Source organism: Bos mutus, chromosome 1 (assembly GCF_027580195.1).
Source record: "Bos mutus isolate GX-2022 chromosome 1, NWIPB_WYAK_1.1, whole genome shotgun sequence".
In the NCBI taxonomy this organism is placed as follows: domain Eukaryota; kingdom Metazoa; phylum Chordata; class Mammalia; order Artiodactyla; family Bovidae; genus Bos; species Bos mutus.
In genome coordinates, this window is record NC_091617.1 from 1,264,167 (window position 1) to 1,283,685 (window position 19,519).

Below are 19,519 nucleotides of genomic sequence, written 5' to 3' on the forward strand. Positions count from 1 at the left end.
AAGCCATGTAAACCTTATATTAACCACAAGGCTGTAACCAGAGATAATCTAAATGTCCATTACATAACAAAATCAAGTAAATGTAGACTATCCCTGCAATGAAATATTACTCTGCCATAAAAAGGAAATAAGTACTGGTTGCAACATGGATCAACCTTGAAACATTATACTAAGTGAAAGAAGCCAGTCACATGACTGCACATTTAAGATTCCATTTATGTGGAATGTCTGGAACAAGCAAATCGTTAGAGACCGAGGAGATTAACAGTCTCCCAGGGCTATGGGAATAGAGGTTTTTGGAGGCGATGACCTCTGCAGTGTCTCTTGGGGTAATAAGAACATAGTAAAATCGATTGTGTGAACATAATTGCACCACCCCATGACCACACCAAAACCGCTGAACCGTACTCAAAAATGGTGAATTGTGTGCCATATGAATTACAGTCGATAAAACTATTCCCCCAAAAGATACAACTATTACCATAAAAAGATGAATTTGTATAATTTTTAAAATAGATCAGGATTACTTTTAATCTTATAAAATGCATCAAACTTACATATAAAATACTTTCACATAGAGCAAGAAGTCAACACAGACAATTTCCCACGCTTTGTGACAGCATGCCATCTGCTTTATAATGCCAAAAATTCTGCCTCTTTGCACCTGTGCCAAATCAAATCTCAGAGTTTGGGTGAAATAGAAAAGGAGAACCTTAAAAAAATAAATAAAAGGAGAACCTTACAGCTTTGCCAGGTAAAGATGGGCACAGAAGGCTCCTGGCTTGAAAAAGTAGGTGTCCTAACCCGGGAGGATTTGTTGAGTTTTATAAAAGCACTTCAAGGGTGGGGTTGCTGACAAGCTTGGGGGTACGTGTGGGGTCACAGGTGGTGGGTCTCCTGACCTTGATGAGTTCCCTGGTCCCTTTAATCTTGCCTCAGCTGGTTTCTTGGCTGCTCCTCACTTTGATTAGCAATGTTCAAATCCACTCTTTGGAACTCAGGGAAGGTCATGGAGGCTGGAGTCTTGCCTACAAAAAATGGGAGACAAAAGGTTTCCATGCCCAGGAGCCCACAGGATCCCCCTGGTTTCAAAACCATACTAATCCACCTGAACAGCAATCCTAGTCCAAAAACTGCCTGTTAACCTGGTAGGTCCCTGGCTAAGCTGCTTAAAAGTGCTAACTCCTGAGCCCCACTTCCACTGTGAGCATGGCAACACAGCACTGCATGGATACTACTACAAATGTGCTCAGTCACTCAGTCATGTCTGACTCTTTGCGAGCCCATGGACTGTATCCTGCCAGGCTCCTCTGTCCATGGAATTTCTCAGGCAAGAATACCGGAATCGGTTGCCATTTCCTACTCCAGGGGATCTTCCCAACCCAGGGATCAAACCAGCATCTTTTGCACCTCCTGCATTGGCAAGGTGGATTCTTTACCACTAGCACCACCTGGGAAGCCTAATATTACAAATAGATTTATTTTTTAAAGGTTCATGAATTGAAATATCTGTTGACACTGAAGTCAAACTGCATTTTAAATCCTTCTGCACCACAAACCTCCAAAAATTAATATGAAGAAAGTTTTCTGGAGCAATATCATTCAATTCCTTGACTGCTTCCGTTATAAACAAAACCGAAACAAGTTCTATCATTAAACATTTTTAATTAAATATTCAGCTGAGGGACTTCCCTGGCAGTCCAGTGGTTAAGACTCAGTGCTCCCAGTGTAAGTGGCACAGGTTTGATCCCTGACAGGGGAACTAAAATCTGTATGGAGAAAAAGATCACCTGACAAATATACTAGATTGTGTTGAAAGCCAAGTATTGGAAACCCTCCAATTTTGTAAAGAATTTATTTCCTATTCTCCACCTCCACAGCAAATCAGCCTTTTCAAACATACCTTCATTTGGTGCCCTAAGGGTGTTCACAGCACCCTGTAAGACTTAAGGTATGTGTCAAGTGTGCCCTTTGTTTAACATCACTATAATCCAAGTCTATCCCCGAACCACTGATGGTGAAGAAGCTCAAGTTGAATGCTTCTATGATGACCTATAAGACCTTCTAGAACTAACACCAAAAAAAAGATGTCTTTTTCATCCTAGGGGATTGGAACACAAAAGTAGGAATTCAAGAGATACCTGGTGTAACAGGCAAGTTTGGCCTTGGAGTACAGAATGAAGCAGGGCAAAGGGTAACACTTTTCCCAAGAGAATGCACTGCAAACACCCTCTTTCAATGACACAAGAGAAGACTACACATGGACATCACCAGTCAGTCAATACCGAAATTAGATGGATGATATTCTTTGCAGCTGAAGAGGGAGCAGCTCTATACAGTCAGCAAAAACAAGGCCAGGAGTTGACTGTGGCTCAGATCATCAGCTCCTTAATGCAAAATTCAAACTTGAAGAAAGTAGTGGCCATTCAGGTATGACCTACATCAAATCCCTTATCATTATACAGTGGAGGTGATGAACAGATTCAAGGTATTAGATGTGGTAGAGAGACTGCCTGAAGAACTAAGGACAGAGGTCCATAACACTGTACAGAAGGCAGTGACCAAAACCATCCCAAAGAAAAAGAAATGCAAGAAAGAAACATGGTTCTCTGAGGAGGCCTTACAAACAGCTGAGAAAAGAGGAGAAGCAAAAGGCAAAGGAGAAATGGAAAGACATTTCCAACTGAATACAGGGTTCCAGATAATAGCAAAGAGAGACAAGCATCTTTTTTAATGTTTTAGTGGTTATTTGTACATCTTTGGTGAAATGGGCTTCCATGGTGGCTCAGATGGTAAAGAATCTCCCTGCAAGACAGGAGACTTGGGTTCAAGCCCTGGATAGGGAAAATCCCCTGGAGAAGGGAATGGCTACCCACTCCAGTATTCTTACCTGGAGAATTCCACAGACAGAGCCTGGAGGGCTACAGTCCATGGGGTCACAAAGAGTTGGACGTGACTGAGTGACTAACACTTTCACTTGGTTGAAATGTGGTATTCAAATCTTTGCTCATTTTAAAACTGAGTTAAATTTCTTTTTATTAATGAATTTTAAGAGTTCTTTATATATTCTGGATATCAGACTCTTATCAGATACGTGATCTGAAAATTGTTTCTCACGTTATGTGGCGTACATTTCCAGTTTCTTAATGGTGTTTTTTGAAGCACAGATATTCTTAATTTTGATGAAGCCCAATTTTCTATTTTTTATTACTTGTGCTTTTGGTATCATATCTAAGAAACCATTGCCAAATGCAAGGTTACAAAGCTTTACATCTGTTTCGTTCTAAGAGTTTTATATTTTTGTGTGCTAAGTTGCTTCAGTCATGTCCGACTCTGCGACCCTATGGACTGCAGCCCTCCAGGCTCCTCTGTCCATGAGATTCTCCAGGCAAGGATTTTGGAGTGGGTTGCCATGTCCTCCTCCAGGGGATCTTCCTGACCTGGGGATCAAACTCGAGTCTCTTACTTCTCCTGCATTGGCGGGCAGGTTCGTTACCACTAGCGCCACCTGGGAAGCCCTTTGATCTATCTTGAGTTCATTTTTTAATATAATGTGAAGCAAGAGTTCAACTTCATTCATTTGCAAGTGGATATACAGTTGTCCCAGCACCACATACTAAAAAGCCTATTTTTCCCATTTGTCTTGGCACACTTGTTAAAAATCAACTGACCAAAAATGTAATAGTTTATTTCTCGACTTTCAATTACATTTCATTGCTATCCTACATTCATTGTCTATCCTATGCCAGTACCACAAAGTCTTGATTACAGTAGGTTTGGAGTGAGTTTTGAAATAAGGAAGTGTGACTCCTCACTTTTGTTCTTCTTTTTCAAGACTGTTTTTTCTATTCTGTGTTCCATTTTAATATATATATATATATATATATATATATATATATATATATATGGCTGCATCAGGTCTTGGTTGTGGCACGTGCAATCCCTGACCAGGGATCAAACCCAGGCCTCCTGCACTGGGAGTGTGGAGTCTAAGCTACTGGACCACCTGGGAAGTCACTATTCTGTGTACCTGGACTTGCCATGTAAATCCAGGATCACCTTGTCAACTTTTTTCAAAAAGCCTGACTGAGATTTTGAAAGGAATTTACCTTGTGGATTAACTTGAAGAGTACTGCCATCTGAATAATATTGTCTTCCAATCAATGAATACAGGATGTCTTTCCTTTTACTTAAGTCTTCTTTCATTTCTTCCAGCAATATTTTATAATTTTTAGTGTCTCCTACCTCCTTGGTAACATGTATTCCTTATTGGGTTTTTTTATTTTAATGCTATTCTATTAAATTTTTTAAAAGCTGATTGATTGCTTTTTTGTCACCCTGCTAACTATATACATCATGTGAAAGGCCAGGCTAGATGAAGCTCAAGCTGGAATCAAGATTGCCAGAATTTTCAATAACCTCAGTTATGTAGATGACACCACCCTAATGGCAGAAAGTGAAGAGGAACTAAAGAGCCTCTTGATGAAAGTGAAAGAGGAGGATGAAAAAGCTGGCCTAAAACTAAACATTCAAAAAACTAAGATCATGGCATCCGGTCCCATCACTTCATGGCAAATAGATGGGGAAACAGTGGAATCAGTGACAGACTTTATTTTCTTGGGCTCCAAAATCACTGCACATAGTGACTGCAGCCATGAAATTAAGACACTTGCTCCTTGGAAGAAAAGCTATGACCAACCTAGACAGCATATTAAAAAGCAGAGACACTACTTTGCCAACAAAGGTCTGTCTAGTCAAGGCTATTATTTTTCCAGTAGTCATGTTGTGAGAGTTGGACTATAAAGAAAGCTGAGTGCCGAAGAATTGATGCTTTTCAACTGTGGCGTTGGAGAAGACTCTTTGAGAGTCCCTTGGACTGCAAGGAGATCCAACCACTCAATTCTGAAAGAAATCAGTCCTGAATATTCATTGGAAGGACTGGTGCTGAAGCTGAAACTCCAATTCTTTGTGAAGAACTGACTGAGTGGAAAACACCCTGATGCTGGGAGAGACTGCAGGCAGGAGAAGGGGATAACAGAGGATGAGATGGTTGGATGGCATCACCGACTCCATGGACATGAGGTTTGAGCGAGTTCCAGGACTTGGTGATGGACAGGGAGGCCTGGTGTGCTGCAGTCCATGGGGTCGCAGAGAGTTGGACACACCTGAGCGACTGAGCTGAACTGAACTGACTGCCCTGGGTCTTTGTTGCTATAAGCAGGCTTTCTCTTCTTGTGGTGATTGAGGGCTCCCCTCTCGCTTCTCATTGCTGTGGCTTCCCTTGTTGCAGAATATGGATTCTAGACGTGGGCTTGAGCAGTTTCAGAACACAGGCTCAGTAATTGTAGCACACAGACTTAACTGGTCCACAGCATGTGGGATCTTCCTGGACCACGGATAGAACCTGTCTCCTGCATGGGCGGGCAGATTCTTTACCATTGACCTAACAGGGAAGCCCCACATAGGACTTCAATTGCTGCTGAACAAACTCAATGCATAGGAGAAAAAGAAGATAATGGATCTTAACTCCAGATAAAAAGTCTTTTTTTTCTGGTCCCCTGCAGTGGAAGTGCAGAGTCCTAACCACTGAACCACCAGGGAATTCCCTTATTAAAATTCTTTACCTATAAATGAAATCCTAAGTTTCCCAAGGATTGATGAAGGCTGTCTATCCTGCAGTTGGGATCTCAAAAAAATAAAAGGAAAAGATAACACTAACTATGTGAGGTGATGATATGTTAATTTGTTAATCAGTGTGATTGTGATGATTATTTCACACTTGTACAAATACCAAATTACCAAGTTGCACACTGTAAAAGTATACAATTTTTGTCAATTACAGCTCAATAAAACTGGAAACAAATTTTGAAGGGTGAGAAAAAACAAGAATGGGGACTTTCACAGTGGTCCAGGGGCTAAGACTGTGTTCTCAGTGCAGGGGTCCCAGGTTCAATCCTCAGTCAGGGAACCAGATCCCACCTGCTGTAACTAAAAGATCCCTCATGCAGCAACTAAGACCCAGCGCAGCCAAAGACAGAGATAATTTTTTTTCTTTAAAAAAAGAAAGCAAACATAGAGTAGTTGTGCTGTAAAGCAGTGATTTTGATAAACATGTTGGGTAAATGTTATATGGGCTGAAAACAATTCAAATCTTGATTCTCAGGCTACTGATGTGCAGTTGTTTTCCCCACTATTAGCCTGCAATTGGAGGTATATACATTATTCATTGTTTCAAGGAACAGAAAGCATTCACTTCAGCTCAGTCGCTCAGTCGTGTCCGACTCTTTGTGACCCCATGGACTGCAGCACACCAGGCCTCCCTGTCCATCACCAACTCCTGGAGCTTGCTCAAACTCATGTCCATCAAGTCGGTGATGCTATCCAACCATCTCATCCTCTGTTGTCCCTTTCTCCTCCCACCTTCAGTCATTCCCAGCATCAGGGTCTTTTCAAATGAGACAGTTCTTCATATCAGGTGGCCAAAGTATTGGAGTTTCAGCTTCAGCACCAATCCTTCCAATGAACATTCCGGATTGATTTCCTCTAGGATGGATTGGTTGGATCTCCTTGCAGTCCAAGGGACTCTCAAGAGTCTCCTCCAACACCACAGTTCAAAAGAATCAATTCTTCAGCACTCAGCTTTCTTTATAGTCCAACTCTCATATCCATACATGACTACCGGAAAAACCATAGCTTTGACTAGATGGACCTTTGTTGGCAAAGTCATAGCTCTGCTTTTTAATATACTGTCTAGGTTGGTCAAAATTTTCTTCCAAGGAGCAAGCATCTTCAAATGTAGGCTCAAATGACGATAAATCCTTATGTTGAATCAAGGCCAAAAATAGAAAACTGGCATCCTGGGTTGGGGAGGGTAGTTTTTCATTAGCAAACTTCCACAAATCCTGCGTGTGGCCCTTACTGACCACCTTAGGATGTTAGATAACTGGTTAACCCACTAGGGAAGATGAAGAACGGAAAAATATTCAAATGAGTGTGAATCTCTTTTCCAGGTTACCTCTTCCCAACCCTTGAAGATTTTCAATCTTATTATGCTAATTAATTAAGTTCATTTACCTCTCCTTTCTTTTAAAGCTGACACTGTCTACAACAAACACTTCCTTGATCAGAGTAAAAAAGGAAAAGATATAACCAAACTAACAATACTGTTCCTCAATTCTATTTCAATAGAATAAACCAAAAACAATGAATTGAGATGGCACCCAGAGGAAAGCAAATTCATGGTGTTTCTGGAAATTGTAGTTTCAGAAGATACAATTTGCAAACATCATTGAGCAAAATGTGACTTAGAATTCAGATGGGACCATCCATCTATCTTCAGGGGGGTGTGATTTTGGTTTCTATGGTACCACAACTTACTGGAAATAAATCAGCTTCTTTGCAGTTATCACAGAACCAGCAAATGAAACGAAGGAAGGAAGGAAGAGGGGCTTCTCTGGTGGTCTAGCAGTTAAGAACCCACGTGCCAATGCAAGGAACACAGGCTCGATCCCTGGTCCAGGAAGATCCCCATGCCAAGGGGCAACTAAGCCAGTGCACCACAAATACTGCGCTCACAAGCCCAAACTACTGAAGCTTGAGTGCTCTGACTCTGCTCTGAGATGCAGCGGAATGCACAGATGAGTCTGTCCACCACAACGATGAGTGGCCCTGCTCCCCTGCAACTAGACAACTAAATAAAGCCCATGCACAGCAAAAAGACCCAGCATGGCCCAAAATAAACAAATGAATCTTTCTTTTAAAAAGAAACAGATGGAATTAAAACACAGCCCTCACATGCTTTAGTCAAAGCCTGAAACTATATCCAAGAACAAAAAAAAAATGTTACTTTTGCAGTGCCAAGCTTCTTGCAGTAGCTCAGTAAGTATTTAATGTAACTATAAAGTAGAAAAAAATTTTAATAACTTTTTTAAAGTATCACATCTATTTTCCACCCACTCAGAAACACAGTTAATGACTAAGTTTAACGCTAATGGAATTTGTGCCAACTCTTTACCTTCCCTGGTTTAGGGGGAAATTTGTTTCAAAATGCTCAACTCTATTGTAAGAGTACAGAATTACGAAAAAGATGTTTCAAACTAGGACATGTTACACACATGAAACCCAACAGACTTTAAAACCAGCCCTTTTGTACAAGATTATACTGCATTCCAGCTGAGAAACTTGAAGTGATTAATTAAGACTTTGTGGAAAAGAACAGACTGAGGTTCAAACATGTTGATTTGAATTATGACATAACCTTTAAGTGGTTAACAATTTAAACTGAAAATGAACAGGTTTAAAAGTCTATGGAGTTTAAATAAGCAAGGTAGCAGATCACATAAAAATTGGTAGTTAACCAGGTGTCCGTGGTGGCCCAGTGGTTAGGATTTGGCGCTTTCACTGCCACGGGCCAGGATCAGTCCCTGGTCTCGAGAGCTGCTCACAAGCGGCAGGATCGGAAAAAAAAAAAAAAAGCTAGTCAACCTATGTTTGGTTCTGACTTCTTTAAATTTGATTCTCTGACCACATCTTATAATCACTAGGACTGCTGACTGCAGAGTATGCAGCCACCTTTTAAACGGAAAAGAACTAAAGTTTTCTTTTCTAATATTTATTTATTTGGCTGCACTGGGTCTTACTTGAGGCATGCAAGCCCTTGGTTGCAGCATGTGAGGTCTAGCTCCCTGATCATGGATCAAACCCAGGCTCTCTGCATTGGGAGTGTGGAGTTTTAGCCACTGGACCACCAGGAATGTTCCTGTATTTTTCTCTTTAGATGGGAACTATATTTTTGATGGTGAACTCTTTCTGCCCATAACTAAACTGAGCAATACTGCTTTGGTTTATCACTCATTTGACCTGCTGATTTAAGTCTATGGGTTGCTCTCACAGACATCATCAGGACAACTGTTGAAACTGGAATACAAAACTGTACATTAAATAATATTTTGTCTATGTTAAATCTGTTGAATTTGTTAACAGAGCTATGATAATGTAAGAGAATGCCCTTGCTCTGATGAAACAAATACTGAAGTGCTTTGGAGTAAAGGAACATAATACAATTATTTTTATTGTAATATGTAATATTACATATCATAATATTTTATGTTTTAATATTCAATAAATTTTAAATACTAAAATTAATATTAAATTATCAACACTAATATTATTAAATAAAATGTTTAATATTTAATTATTAATATTTAAACATTGAATTTTAATATTTGAATTAAATATGGATATTTATTAAAGTTAATATGTAATATTGTAATGCTGATAAGTCTCTTCAGTCGTGTCCGACTCTGTGCAACCCCCATGGACTGCAGCCTACCAGGCTTCTCCATCCATGGGATTCTCCAGGCAAGAACACTGGAGTGGGTTGCTATTTCCTTCTCCAATGCATGAAAGTGGAAAGTGAAAGTGAAGTTGCTCAGTGGAGTCTGACTCCTAGTGACCCCATGGACTGCAGCCTACCAGGCTCCTCCATCCATGGGATTTTCCGGGGCAACAGTACTGGAGTGGGGTGCCATTGCCTTCTCCCAATATTGTAATAATTTATTGTAATATGTAATTATTTTATTGTAATGTTTTTATTGTAATTGCATTTAAAATAATGCAATTATTTTTTAAATGACTCAGAATATATATATATACACACACACACACACACATATAGAGAGAGAGAGGATGATAAAGCACCTCGTGGTAGCTGAACCAATGCCAGGAACTGCCTACCTTCCGGTTTCATATACATAAGAAAAATAATCTCCTAGGTCAGTTAAGTAATTTATACTTTGCGGTTGAAAGTGTGCTTTACTGATTACTCGGCTGACTTCAGTTCTCTTTCTACATGTAAAGAATTATATCACAAAACTGACATTCTGAAAAGAGCAATGGACTTAAGAGTCCCAGTAACTTACAAAGTCTAGTCATTTATCCAAATCACTTAACTACTTGGACTAGTTACTTATGCAAACATAAAAATCACATTTGTGACTAGTGCATTGTATTGAATACAAAGTGCTACATAAGTATGGGTAGTTTCTAAAACTGTGTGCTTTCCCCACTTTTATAGCTGTGTTTAAAATATTGGCTAGAATTCAAACTTGTAGAAACTCTTTCACACTGGAGTTCTTTTATGTTCATTGTTTGCTTATAAGGAAATCCCTCTGAATCAAAATTTAAACCATTTTCTACATACCTAGTAAAAGGTAGCAAATTACAGTCAAAGCTGTTTTTCCAGTAGCCACGTACCAACGTGAGAGTTGGACCATAAAGAAGGCTGAACACCGAAGAACTGACGCTTTATCGGTGCTTTAGAACTGTGGTGCCAAAGTCCCTTGGACTGCAAGGAGATCAAACCAGTCAATCCTAAAGGAAATCAACCTTCACTGGAAGAACTGATGCTGAAGCTGAAGCTCTGACACTTTGGCCCCCGGACGCGAAGAGCCAACTCACAGGCAAAGACCCTAACGCTGGGAGAGACTGAAGGCAGAAGGGGGCGACAGAGGATGAGATGGTTGGATGGCATCACCGACTCAATGGGCTTAAGTCTGAGCAAACTCCGGGAGATGGTAGGACAGGGAAGCCTGGCGTATTGCAGTCCATGGAGTCACAAAGAGTTGGACACGACTGAGCAACGACTGAACAACAATTACTCAGAAGCCTTTCTAGGTTAGTACCTATTTCTGGCTTGTTTCAGGAGACATCGACATAACAACAAAAAAATTTAACGTGCCAGGCAGACACGATGCAAAGAGGTTTACATACATTGTGTAATTTTCACAAAAAGGTACTGCGTTTGATGCAATTATTATTTCATCATAAGTAAAATGGGGAAAACAATAGCGCTTACCTCAGAGGGCTGTTGTAAGGATTTTAAGACTGTACATAGCGCATTTAGTACAGTGCCTGACAAAAGGAAGGGCTTAACACACGTTTACCATGTGCTGGTACAATCATTTGCCAGATAAAAACAGAAACGCAAGTGTAAGCAAAAGGATTTTTAACTCAGGTCTGACTCCCCAAGGTTCTGCCTCTTTAAAAAAAAAAAGAAAAAATTATCTCCCTGTACAGGAGGGAGAAATATTAAATCCCCAGGACAGTGGCTGAACCTAAAGCCAGGAAACACACCTAATTTAATTTTGTCCTCGACTGTTCTCACCCACTACCGACGCCTGGCTAAAAGAGCTGCTCGCTAGGTTCTTGAACTAACAAAAGACCAGCTTTCTAACCTGGGTTAACTAGATCTTTCTGAGGTAGAATTTCCTGAGAAATTTCGGAGAGGGTGTCCCCGGCTGCACACCCGAAGAGGCTGCCCAGGTCCTGTTCGAGGAAACGGACTCGTCTCCTCCTTCTCAAAACAATTTTCCGAGGGGCGTCGCCCTCCAAACCACTCGGACTTCAAAGGTCCCCACCTACACCGGCCACAGGCTACGAGAAGCCCCACACATCTACGGAGGCGCCACAGCGTCCTTTTCGCCGCCTCACCTCTCCCCGCCTCCCTCCTCCCGGAAGCAGTCCTGCGCGCGCCGCACTTCCGGGAGAACTACATCTCCCAGAATCCCGCTCAATCGACCCATCTTCCGCTCCAGGTGGGGGCGGAGGTGGAGCTGGTGCCCGGGACGGGGTGGGGCCTCCCGAAAGGGCTCTAGTCCTCTTGAGAAGACTAGGGCCTAAAGGAAATTCTGGGGTTCTCTGGTAAGGTAGGACATCTGTCCCTATTAGGTATAATACTGCCCGCCGCACCCCGAGGGTTCCCTCTGTGTAAAACGCAGATGGTCTAGCCCAGCGGCGGAGCTTGCCGCGGGCCTCCAACGGAGACGCCTGTGGAGCGAAGGGCAGATGGCGCACGCACGCGCAGAGGCTCAGCTTGGTAGTGGGAGCCGCTGAGCCGCGTCTGAGGTGAGTAGGGGGCGGGGCGGGGCGTGTCCAGCGTCGGGACTGACCGCTCCCGCGGGACGGCCACCATGGGCACCATCACCGAAGTCCCAGTTAAACCTGAAAGTCCTTGATCCCAACTGTCCAGAAATTGGAGTCCCCGGGAACTCAGTTTTAGCATGTATACATCAAAGTCCTGTTTTCAGTGAAACCACTTCGAGCATTTCATTGCCATTACTTTCGTACAAGACTGCCTTCCTCTTCTGTATCGTGCGTTTTAAAAATAATAGTTAACGTGTTGAGGGGGCTCACCCTTTCATCTTGGTTTTTCGACTTGGAGCGAATAGCTCCTTCCTAACAAGCTGCAGAGCTTAAAATCTTTTTTGCACATTTGATTCTATTGAATTTAGTGTCAGACTAGATACATACTTTGGCGTGTGCTCTATTATTTCACATGTCTCCTCGTGAGAAGACTCCTTGGGACGGTAAAGACAATGATACATTCTACTAAAGATGTAATGGTGCTGATGAAATTCATGATCTGCTGGGGATACAGACAATTAAACAAGAGGCTTATTGTGCCCTAACCCTAACCATTTTGCTTCCACCTTGTTATTGGATTTGGTTATGTTGCTTAACCTTCTGGGTCTGCATTTTCTCATAAAACGAAAAGACTGGATTAGATGATCTCTGAGAACTTGCCATCTCTAACATCCTGGGGTTAGTTAGTGAGGAGTAGAATCTAGATCGTATCGCAATATGTTAATATAAGACATCATCAACTTCCATTTTTCTGCTAACATAAATGAATCGTAGCTCTGAGAATTTTAGCAGCAGCATTAGAAAGAACTGCCCTTATTGTATGCGTAATCTCATCCATATTGCTGAAAATAATGAGTTTAGCTGATAATACAACTTTTTTCACCCTATATTTGTTGTTTTATAGATCATTGCTAAGGAAGAACTCTGGGTACCATAAGGAACACAACGTATGTGATGATGGCTCAGATCTTAAGACCTCATCTGAGAAGTGCTTCAGTGATTCCTAATCGAATGAAAATGGGTCCATATCTTGTTGTCCTAAGAACTAGAATGATGTCAACTCATAAATCCAAAAGGAATATAAGAGAATATTATGGGCTGCTGAATCTGGATGAAGGCTGTTCTGCAGATGATGTCAGGGAATCTTTTCGTAAGCTTGCCAAGCAATACCATCCAGATGGTGGCTCTAGTACTGCTGATTCTGCAACGTTTATAAGGATTGAAGAAGCTTACAGAAAGGTACTTTCCCACGTGATAGAACAGACAAATGCCAGACAGAGTAAAGTTGAAGACACAGAAGAAGAAGAAGAAAAATTCAAATATAAAACACCCCAACACCGGCATTACTTAAGTTTTGAGGGTATTGGTTTTGGGACTCCGAGTCAACGAGAGAAGCAGTACAGGCAGTTTAGAGCAGACCGTGCAACTGAACAAGTGATGGAATACCAAAAGCAGAAACTGCAAAGCCAGTATTTCACTGACAGTGTCACTGTTAAAGATGTAAGACACAGTAAGGAACGAAAGATAACTCAGGCAATAGAGCGTTTGGTGGAGGATCTCATTCAGGAATCAATGGCAAAAGGAGACTTTGACAATCTCAGTGGGAAAGGAAAACCTCTGAAAAAATTTTCTGGCTGTTCATATATTGATCCTATGACTCACAACCTGAACAGAATATTGATAGATAATGGATACCAACCAGAATGGATCCTAATGCAAAAGGAAATAAAGGATACCATTGATCAACTCAGAGAGGCAGTTTTAGCGTCAAGGAAAAAACTTGGGAATCCAATGACATCAGCCGAACAGAAACAGTGGAACCAAGTTTGTGAGCAGTTTCAAGAAGACATCAAAAAGCTAAATAAGCGAATTAATGATTTTAATTTAATTGTTCCCCTCCTGACTAGGCAGAAGGTCCATTTTGATGCACAGAAAGAAATTGCCAGAACCCAGGAAATATACACAACCCTTATAAAAACAAAAGAAATTACAAATAAAAACCCAAATAACACTGATCCGGGAGAAGGAGAGAAAACACCTGGAGTTAAGACAGTTTTCTTTAACTGGATGAATTTGTGGAAATTTATTAAAATATGACCATCTCAATGTTCACAGTACTGCCCCAAATAATTTTCAGTAATATTAACACCACACATAGAGGCTGAGGTTTCTTTCTATAACACAAGAGTCTGAGAACTGTGCACCTCTGTACTTTTCACAAAACGACCCACATCTCCAGTGATGTGTAAGTGAGTGAGAGAACTGTAAGAAACAAACTGAGTCCGAGAAATATTCAACCAGCTTTGTTCTGAAGACATAGCAAGACAAGAGGAAACAATTTAATATTGACACTTGAGTTTATTAAAGCACAAAACTAGTCTAAGACTTTTGGAACATTCTCTATATGGTTGGAAATATTATGACAGGAAATTAGTGTAATGGACTTACAGCACTCTTCTCTTCTTTTTTTTTTATAAAGGCCTTCTCTGTGGGTACTGAATAAAGAAACCACCAAACATCTAGGTTGTACTTCGCGCTAACTTCATGAGCCATTGGCAGCAAAGATCCATCAGCCAAGCTAACTGATTTAGCTATTCTAGAAATAGACTCCAATGTCCACTTTAAAGAGTTTATTTTCTGACCTCTCAGAGGTGGGTTCAATGGAAACAAAGTTTCACTTATGGCTTCATTTCTAATCAGAGTCAAAATGTTTTACAGAAGCCTATCTGAAGCCTCTCTTGTATTACACTTCTCAGAGGCTTTTTCAATGAGAGTAATATATCAGTTTACAGTCTTAGGGATCCAATTTCCTGTGTTAGGAACCCTTTAATAAGCAACTACAAGATGTCAGAATTTTGTGCTCACTTGCACCTTTGGCAAATGAGAAGAGATTGACATCCATGAGACTGTGTCCCATCCACTCTCAGACTGATCTGACTTTTTAAGATCTGTGTAATTGCCTTATTCACAGAATTGGGCAACTAGACTTGTCAAAACAAGCTGGTCTGTTTCCTTATTTAATTCAGAGTGCTGTACTATGGAAGTGTCTCAGAAGCATGTCACTTGCCCCTCTGATTTTGGAAGAACAAGTGATTTTGTAAAGTGTGTGATAGATAAGTAAAATTACATCTTCAGAAGGAAATTTCAGACCTTGTGCTTAGATGATGGGGCATTAATGGGTATAATATGTGATTATTTTGTTGAATGAGTTATCACTAGCTTCTGCAATGATCTATTACTCTATATACAATTGTGACCGGTGTGAAATAAGAGCTTTATAATAAAAGCTATTGCTCTAAAACATTTTATAAGGTGATGCTTCTGTGAATCTTGTTAAATATTAGATACATGGCACCTAATTACAATACATGATACCTAATTATGGGGCTTCCCTGATAGCTCAGTTGGTAAAGAATCCGCCTGCAATGCAGGAGACCTTGGTTTGATTCCTGGGTCAGGAAGATCCCCTGGAGAAGGGACAGGCTACCCACTCCAGTATTCTGTATAGACCATAGGGTCACAAAGAGATGGACACAAGTGAGTGACTTTCACTTACCTAATCACATTACAAGAACATACATAAAGGAAACCGTTTTTATTTTTGGTTTGCTGGGTCTTCATTGCTGTTCGCAGGCTTTCTCTACTTGCGGTGAGCAGGGGCTATTCACTGTGGGGCTCAGGCTTCTCATCGTGGTGACTTCTCGTTGCAGAGCGCGGGCTCTAGGATGCGTGGACTGCAGTAGTTGTGGTGTGTGGGCTCAGTGGTTGCAGCTCATGGGGTCTAGAGCGTATGCTCAGTAGTTGTGGTGCATGGGCTTCGTTGCTCCATGGCATGTGGAATCTTCCTGGACCAGACATCGAACCTATGTCCCCTGCATTGGCAGGTGGATTCTTACCCACTGAACCACCAGGGAAGTCCAAGGAAATCTTTTTTCATATTAGCTAATGAGAAGGTAAGGTTCTCAGAAAACTCTAGTAATTCCTAATTTCAGCACAGCACTTTATGTTTGTAAATGTCTATATTAATACATTTAATCAGTAAACTTAATGATTATTCAATGGTGCAGTGTTGTCTAAACAACTAACAGTAATAATAAACATGTTTTTGTCTGACCATCTGGATGTTTTTTTATCTTCTTGCTTGATGATGTCAAAACTGACAGACATGGACTCTTCTTGCTAAGAAAGCAAGTTCACTATGTACAAACAGGGTCACTTACTGAAGTAACTTCCAGGCCAGAAAAAAAATGTGGGCCAGTTCATTGGCATTTGTGGAATCAGAATCTGAACTTAGGCTCTGTTTTGATGGAGCATTGACCTTTTTCTGTTGGTTTTTCATCATGTAACTGTCAGCTTTTCAGATGTAGTAATAATTTATTGAGATCTAACTCATTAATAGGCACATATCAGACTCTTGTCTGATTCCCAGCCTTTTCATGGCTCCTTTCTTCAAACTGTACGACGAAGACCCTGGCCCAGCCCCGCGAGTAGATCACAAGTGCCTTTTGTCTCCATGTCCTTGTTCTGTGTGCCCGAGTTTGGCCTCAGTCAGTAGTCTGGTCCCTCAGGACTATAGTTTTAAGTTCCTTGACAGAATGATTGCATTTTTTTTTTTTCACTTTGAGTAACTCTGGCCCTTTAATTTGTTAATTTAGTGATAGGCCAGTTACATTTGGTTCTTTGAATAATTGAGGTTAATCAGATTTCTCAGTGTAATGTAAACTGGGCAACAAGTCCACAAAATCTAACACTCCCATGTAGGGTAATAAAGTCTTTGTTGGGTTTGTTTGTTTATTTAATTGAAGTATAGTTGATTTACCAGGTTGTGTCAATTTCTGCTGCACAGCAAAGTGATTCAGTTAAACATATATACGTGCTTTTTAATATTCTTTTCCATTGTGATTTATCCCAGGATGTTGAATGTAGTTCTCTGTGCTATACAGTAGGACCTTGTTGTCCATACCACTGCACTGTCGTTCATTCTCTTCACGGTGCTCCCAGGCTGTAGCCCTACTCTTGGCAGTACCCCTCCCAGAGATGGGAGTCCCCTCTGGCCTTGTCTGTATGACTGGGGCCATACTTCCCTGTTATACTAACTGCCTGGATACCCATCCCTGGGCCTCAGCCACCTTCCAGGACATTTCCAGTACCCCTCAGGCACAACTCCTGCTTATTTGCCTGTTCCCAGAAGTACTGCCTTTCCTGTTTTCAACAAAGTTTTATTAATTCAACTACAGTTACTGAAGTCATACAAGGCAATCCACCATCCCACCATCTGGATTCTCAGAAATCCCAGTGACTGGGGCGAGGTGCTACAAAAGGACCCCTTACCCCCAAAGGTGGATCCCACTGGGCTAACATTAAAGTGCGAGCAGGGCTTCATTCCTCCCGCGGTTCTAGGGAAGAATCCGACTCCTTGCCTTTTCCAGCTTCTAGAGGCTGCCTGTATCCCTGGCTTATAGCCCTTTCTTCTTCTTCAAAGCCAGCAAGGGCAGGTGGAGTCCTTCTCATGTCTCATCACTCTGACTCTTCCTCTTCTGCTTTTTGGGACCTTTGTGGTGACCCTGGGCTTCCTAAGTGGCTCCAGCGGTAAAGAACCTGCCTGCCAATACAGGAGGATGTAAGAGACATGGGTTCAATCCCTGGGTGGGGAAGATCCCCTGGAGGAGGGCATGGCAACCCCCTCCAATATTGTTGCCTGGAGAATCTCATGGACAGAGGAGCCTGGCGGGCTACAGTCCATGGGGTTGCACAGAGTCGGACATGACTGAAGGCACTTGGCACACACTCACGTGGTAACCCTGGGTCCACCCAGTTCACTCAGCATAATCTCCCCCATTTTAAAGTCAGTTTAATATATACACACTAGTGAAAGTGAAGAATCCAACTGTGTGGATCACAGTAAACTGTGGAAAATTCTGAAAGAGATGGGAATACCAGACCACTTGACCTGCCTCTTGAGAAACCTATATGCAGGTCAGGAAGCAACAGTTAGAACTGGACTTGGAACAACAGACTGGTTTCAAATAGGAAAAGGAGTTCGTCAAGGCTGTATATTGTCACCCTGCTTATTTAACTTCTATGCAGAGTACATCATGAGAAACGCTGGGCTGGAAGAAGCACAAGCTGGAATCAAGATTGCCGGGAGAAATATCAATAACCTCACATATGCAGATGACACCACCCTTAATGGCAGAAAGTGAAGAGGAACTAAAAAGCTTCTTGATGAAAGTGAAAGAGGAGAGTGAAAAAGTTGGCTTAAAGCTCAACATTCAGAAAACAAAGATTATGGCACCCAGTCCCACCACTTCATAGGAAATAGATGGGGAAACAGTGTCAGACTTTATATTTTTGGGCTCCAAAATCACTGCAGATAGTGATTGCAGCCATGAAATTAAAAGACACTTACTCCTTGGAAGGAAAGTTATGACCAACCTAGATAGCATATTCAAAAGCAGAGACATTACTTTGCCAACAAAGGTCGATCTAGTCAAGGCTATGGTTTTTCCAGTGGTCATGTATGGATATGAGAGTTGGACTGTGAAGAAAGCTGAGCACTGAAGAATGGATGCTTTTGAACTGTGGTGTTGGAGAAGACCCTTGAGAGTCCCTTGGACTGCAAGGAGATCCAACCAGTCCATTCTGAAGGAAATCAGCCCTGGGATTTCTTTGGAAGGAATGATGCTAAAGCTGAAACTCCAGTACTTTGCCCACCTAATGCAAAGAGTTGACTCACTGGAAAAGACCCTGATGCTGGGAGGGATTGGGGGCAGGAGGAGAAGGGGATGACAGAGGATGAGATGGCTGGATGGCATCACCGACTCAATGGACGTGAGACTGAGTGAACTCCAGGAGTTGGTGATGGACAGGGAGGCCTGGCATGCTGCAATTCATGGGGTCGCAAAGAGTCGGACATGACTGAGCGTCTAAACTGAACTGAACTCAGTGAAAGTGAAAGTGTCAGTCACTCAATCGTGTCCAACTCTTTGCAATCCCATGGACGATCACCCACCAGTCTTCTCTGTCCATGGAATTCTCCAGGCAAGAATACTGCAGTGAGTAGCCATTCCCTTCTCCAGGGGGTCTTCCCAACCTAGGTATCGAACCCTGGCCTCCCCCATAGCAGGCAGATTCTTTCCTGTCTGAGCCACCAGAGAAGCCCATACACACTACTGCATATAAAATAACCAACGAGGACCTTCTGTGTAGCACAGAGAATTCTACTCAATGTTAGGTAATAACCTATATGGGAAAGAATCTGAAAATAATGGATATTCATATCTGTATAACTGAATCATCGTAAAACAGCACTGTGAAACAACTATACTCCAATATAAAAATTAAAATTGAAAGAAAGTCAGTCAATAGCAACCTTATTCCACTTGCAAATTTAGTTTTCCGTTGCTGTGTAACATAAAATATTCAGAGATTCTGGGGATTAGGACATATGGGGGGGTGTTACCCTGCCACCACAATTGTTGAGTCGCTAAGTTGTGTCTGACTCTCTGTGGCACCATGGACTGCAGCACACCAGGCTTCCCTGTCCTTCACTATCTCCCAGAGTTTGCTCAAACTCATGTCTATTGAGTCAGTGATG

General features: G+C 41.7%; 1 protein-coding gene across 1 annotated transcript; it reads left to right on the forward strand.

The window, feature by feature from the left end:
• Positions 1-11,603: 11,603 nt before the first annotated feature.
• DNAJC28 (DnaJ heat shock protein family (Hsp40) member C28) lies at positions 11,604-16,011 on the forward strand. The gene is made up of 2 exons (XM_014477450.2): positions 11,604-11,904; positions 12,827-16,011. The coding sequence occupies exon 2, from the start codon at positions 12,877-12,879 to the stop codon at positions 14,017-14,019; it is 1,143 nt and encodes a 380-aa protein (XP_014332936.1). The 5' UTR covers positions 11,604-11,904; positions 12,827-12,876; the 3' UTR covers positions 14,020-16,011.
• The last annotated feature ends 3,508 nt before the right edge of the window (positions 16,012-19,519 follow it).

Bases quoted from the DNA above. Each gene is read 5' to 3' on its own strand.
- DNAJC28 (XM_014477450.2), top strand. From the start codon at position 12,877: ATGATGGCTCAGATCTTAAGACCTCATCTGAGAAGTGCTTCAGTGATT.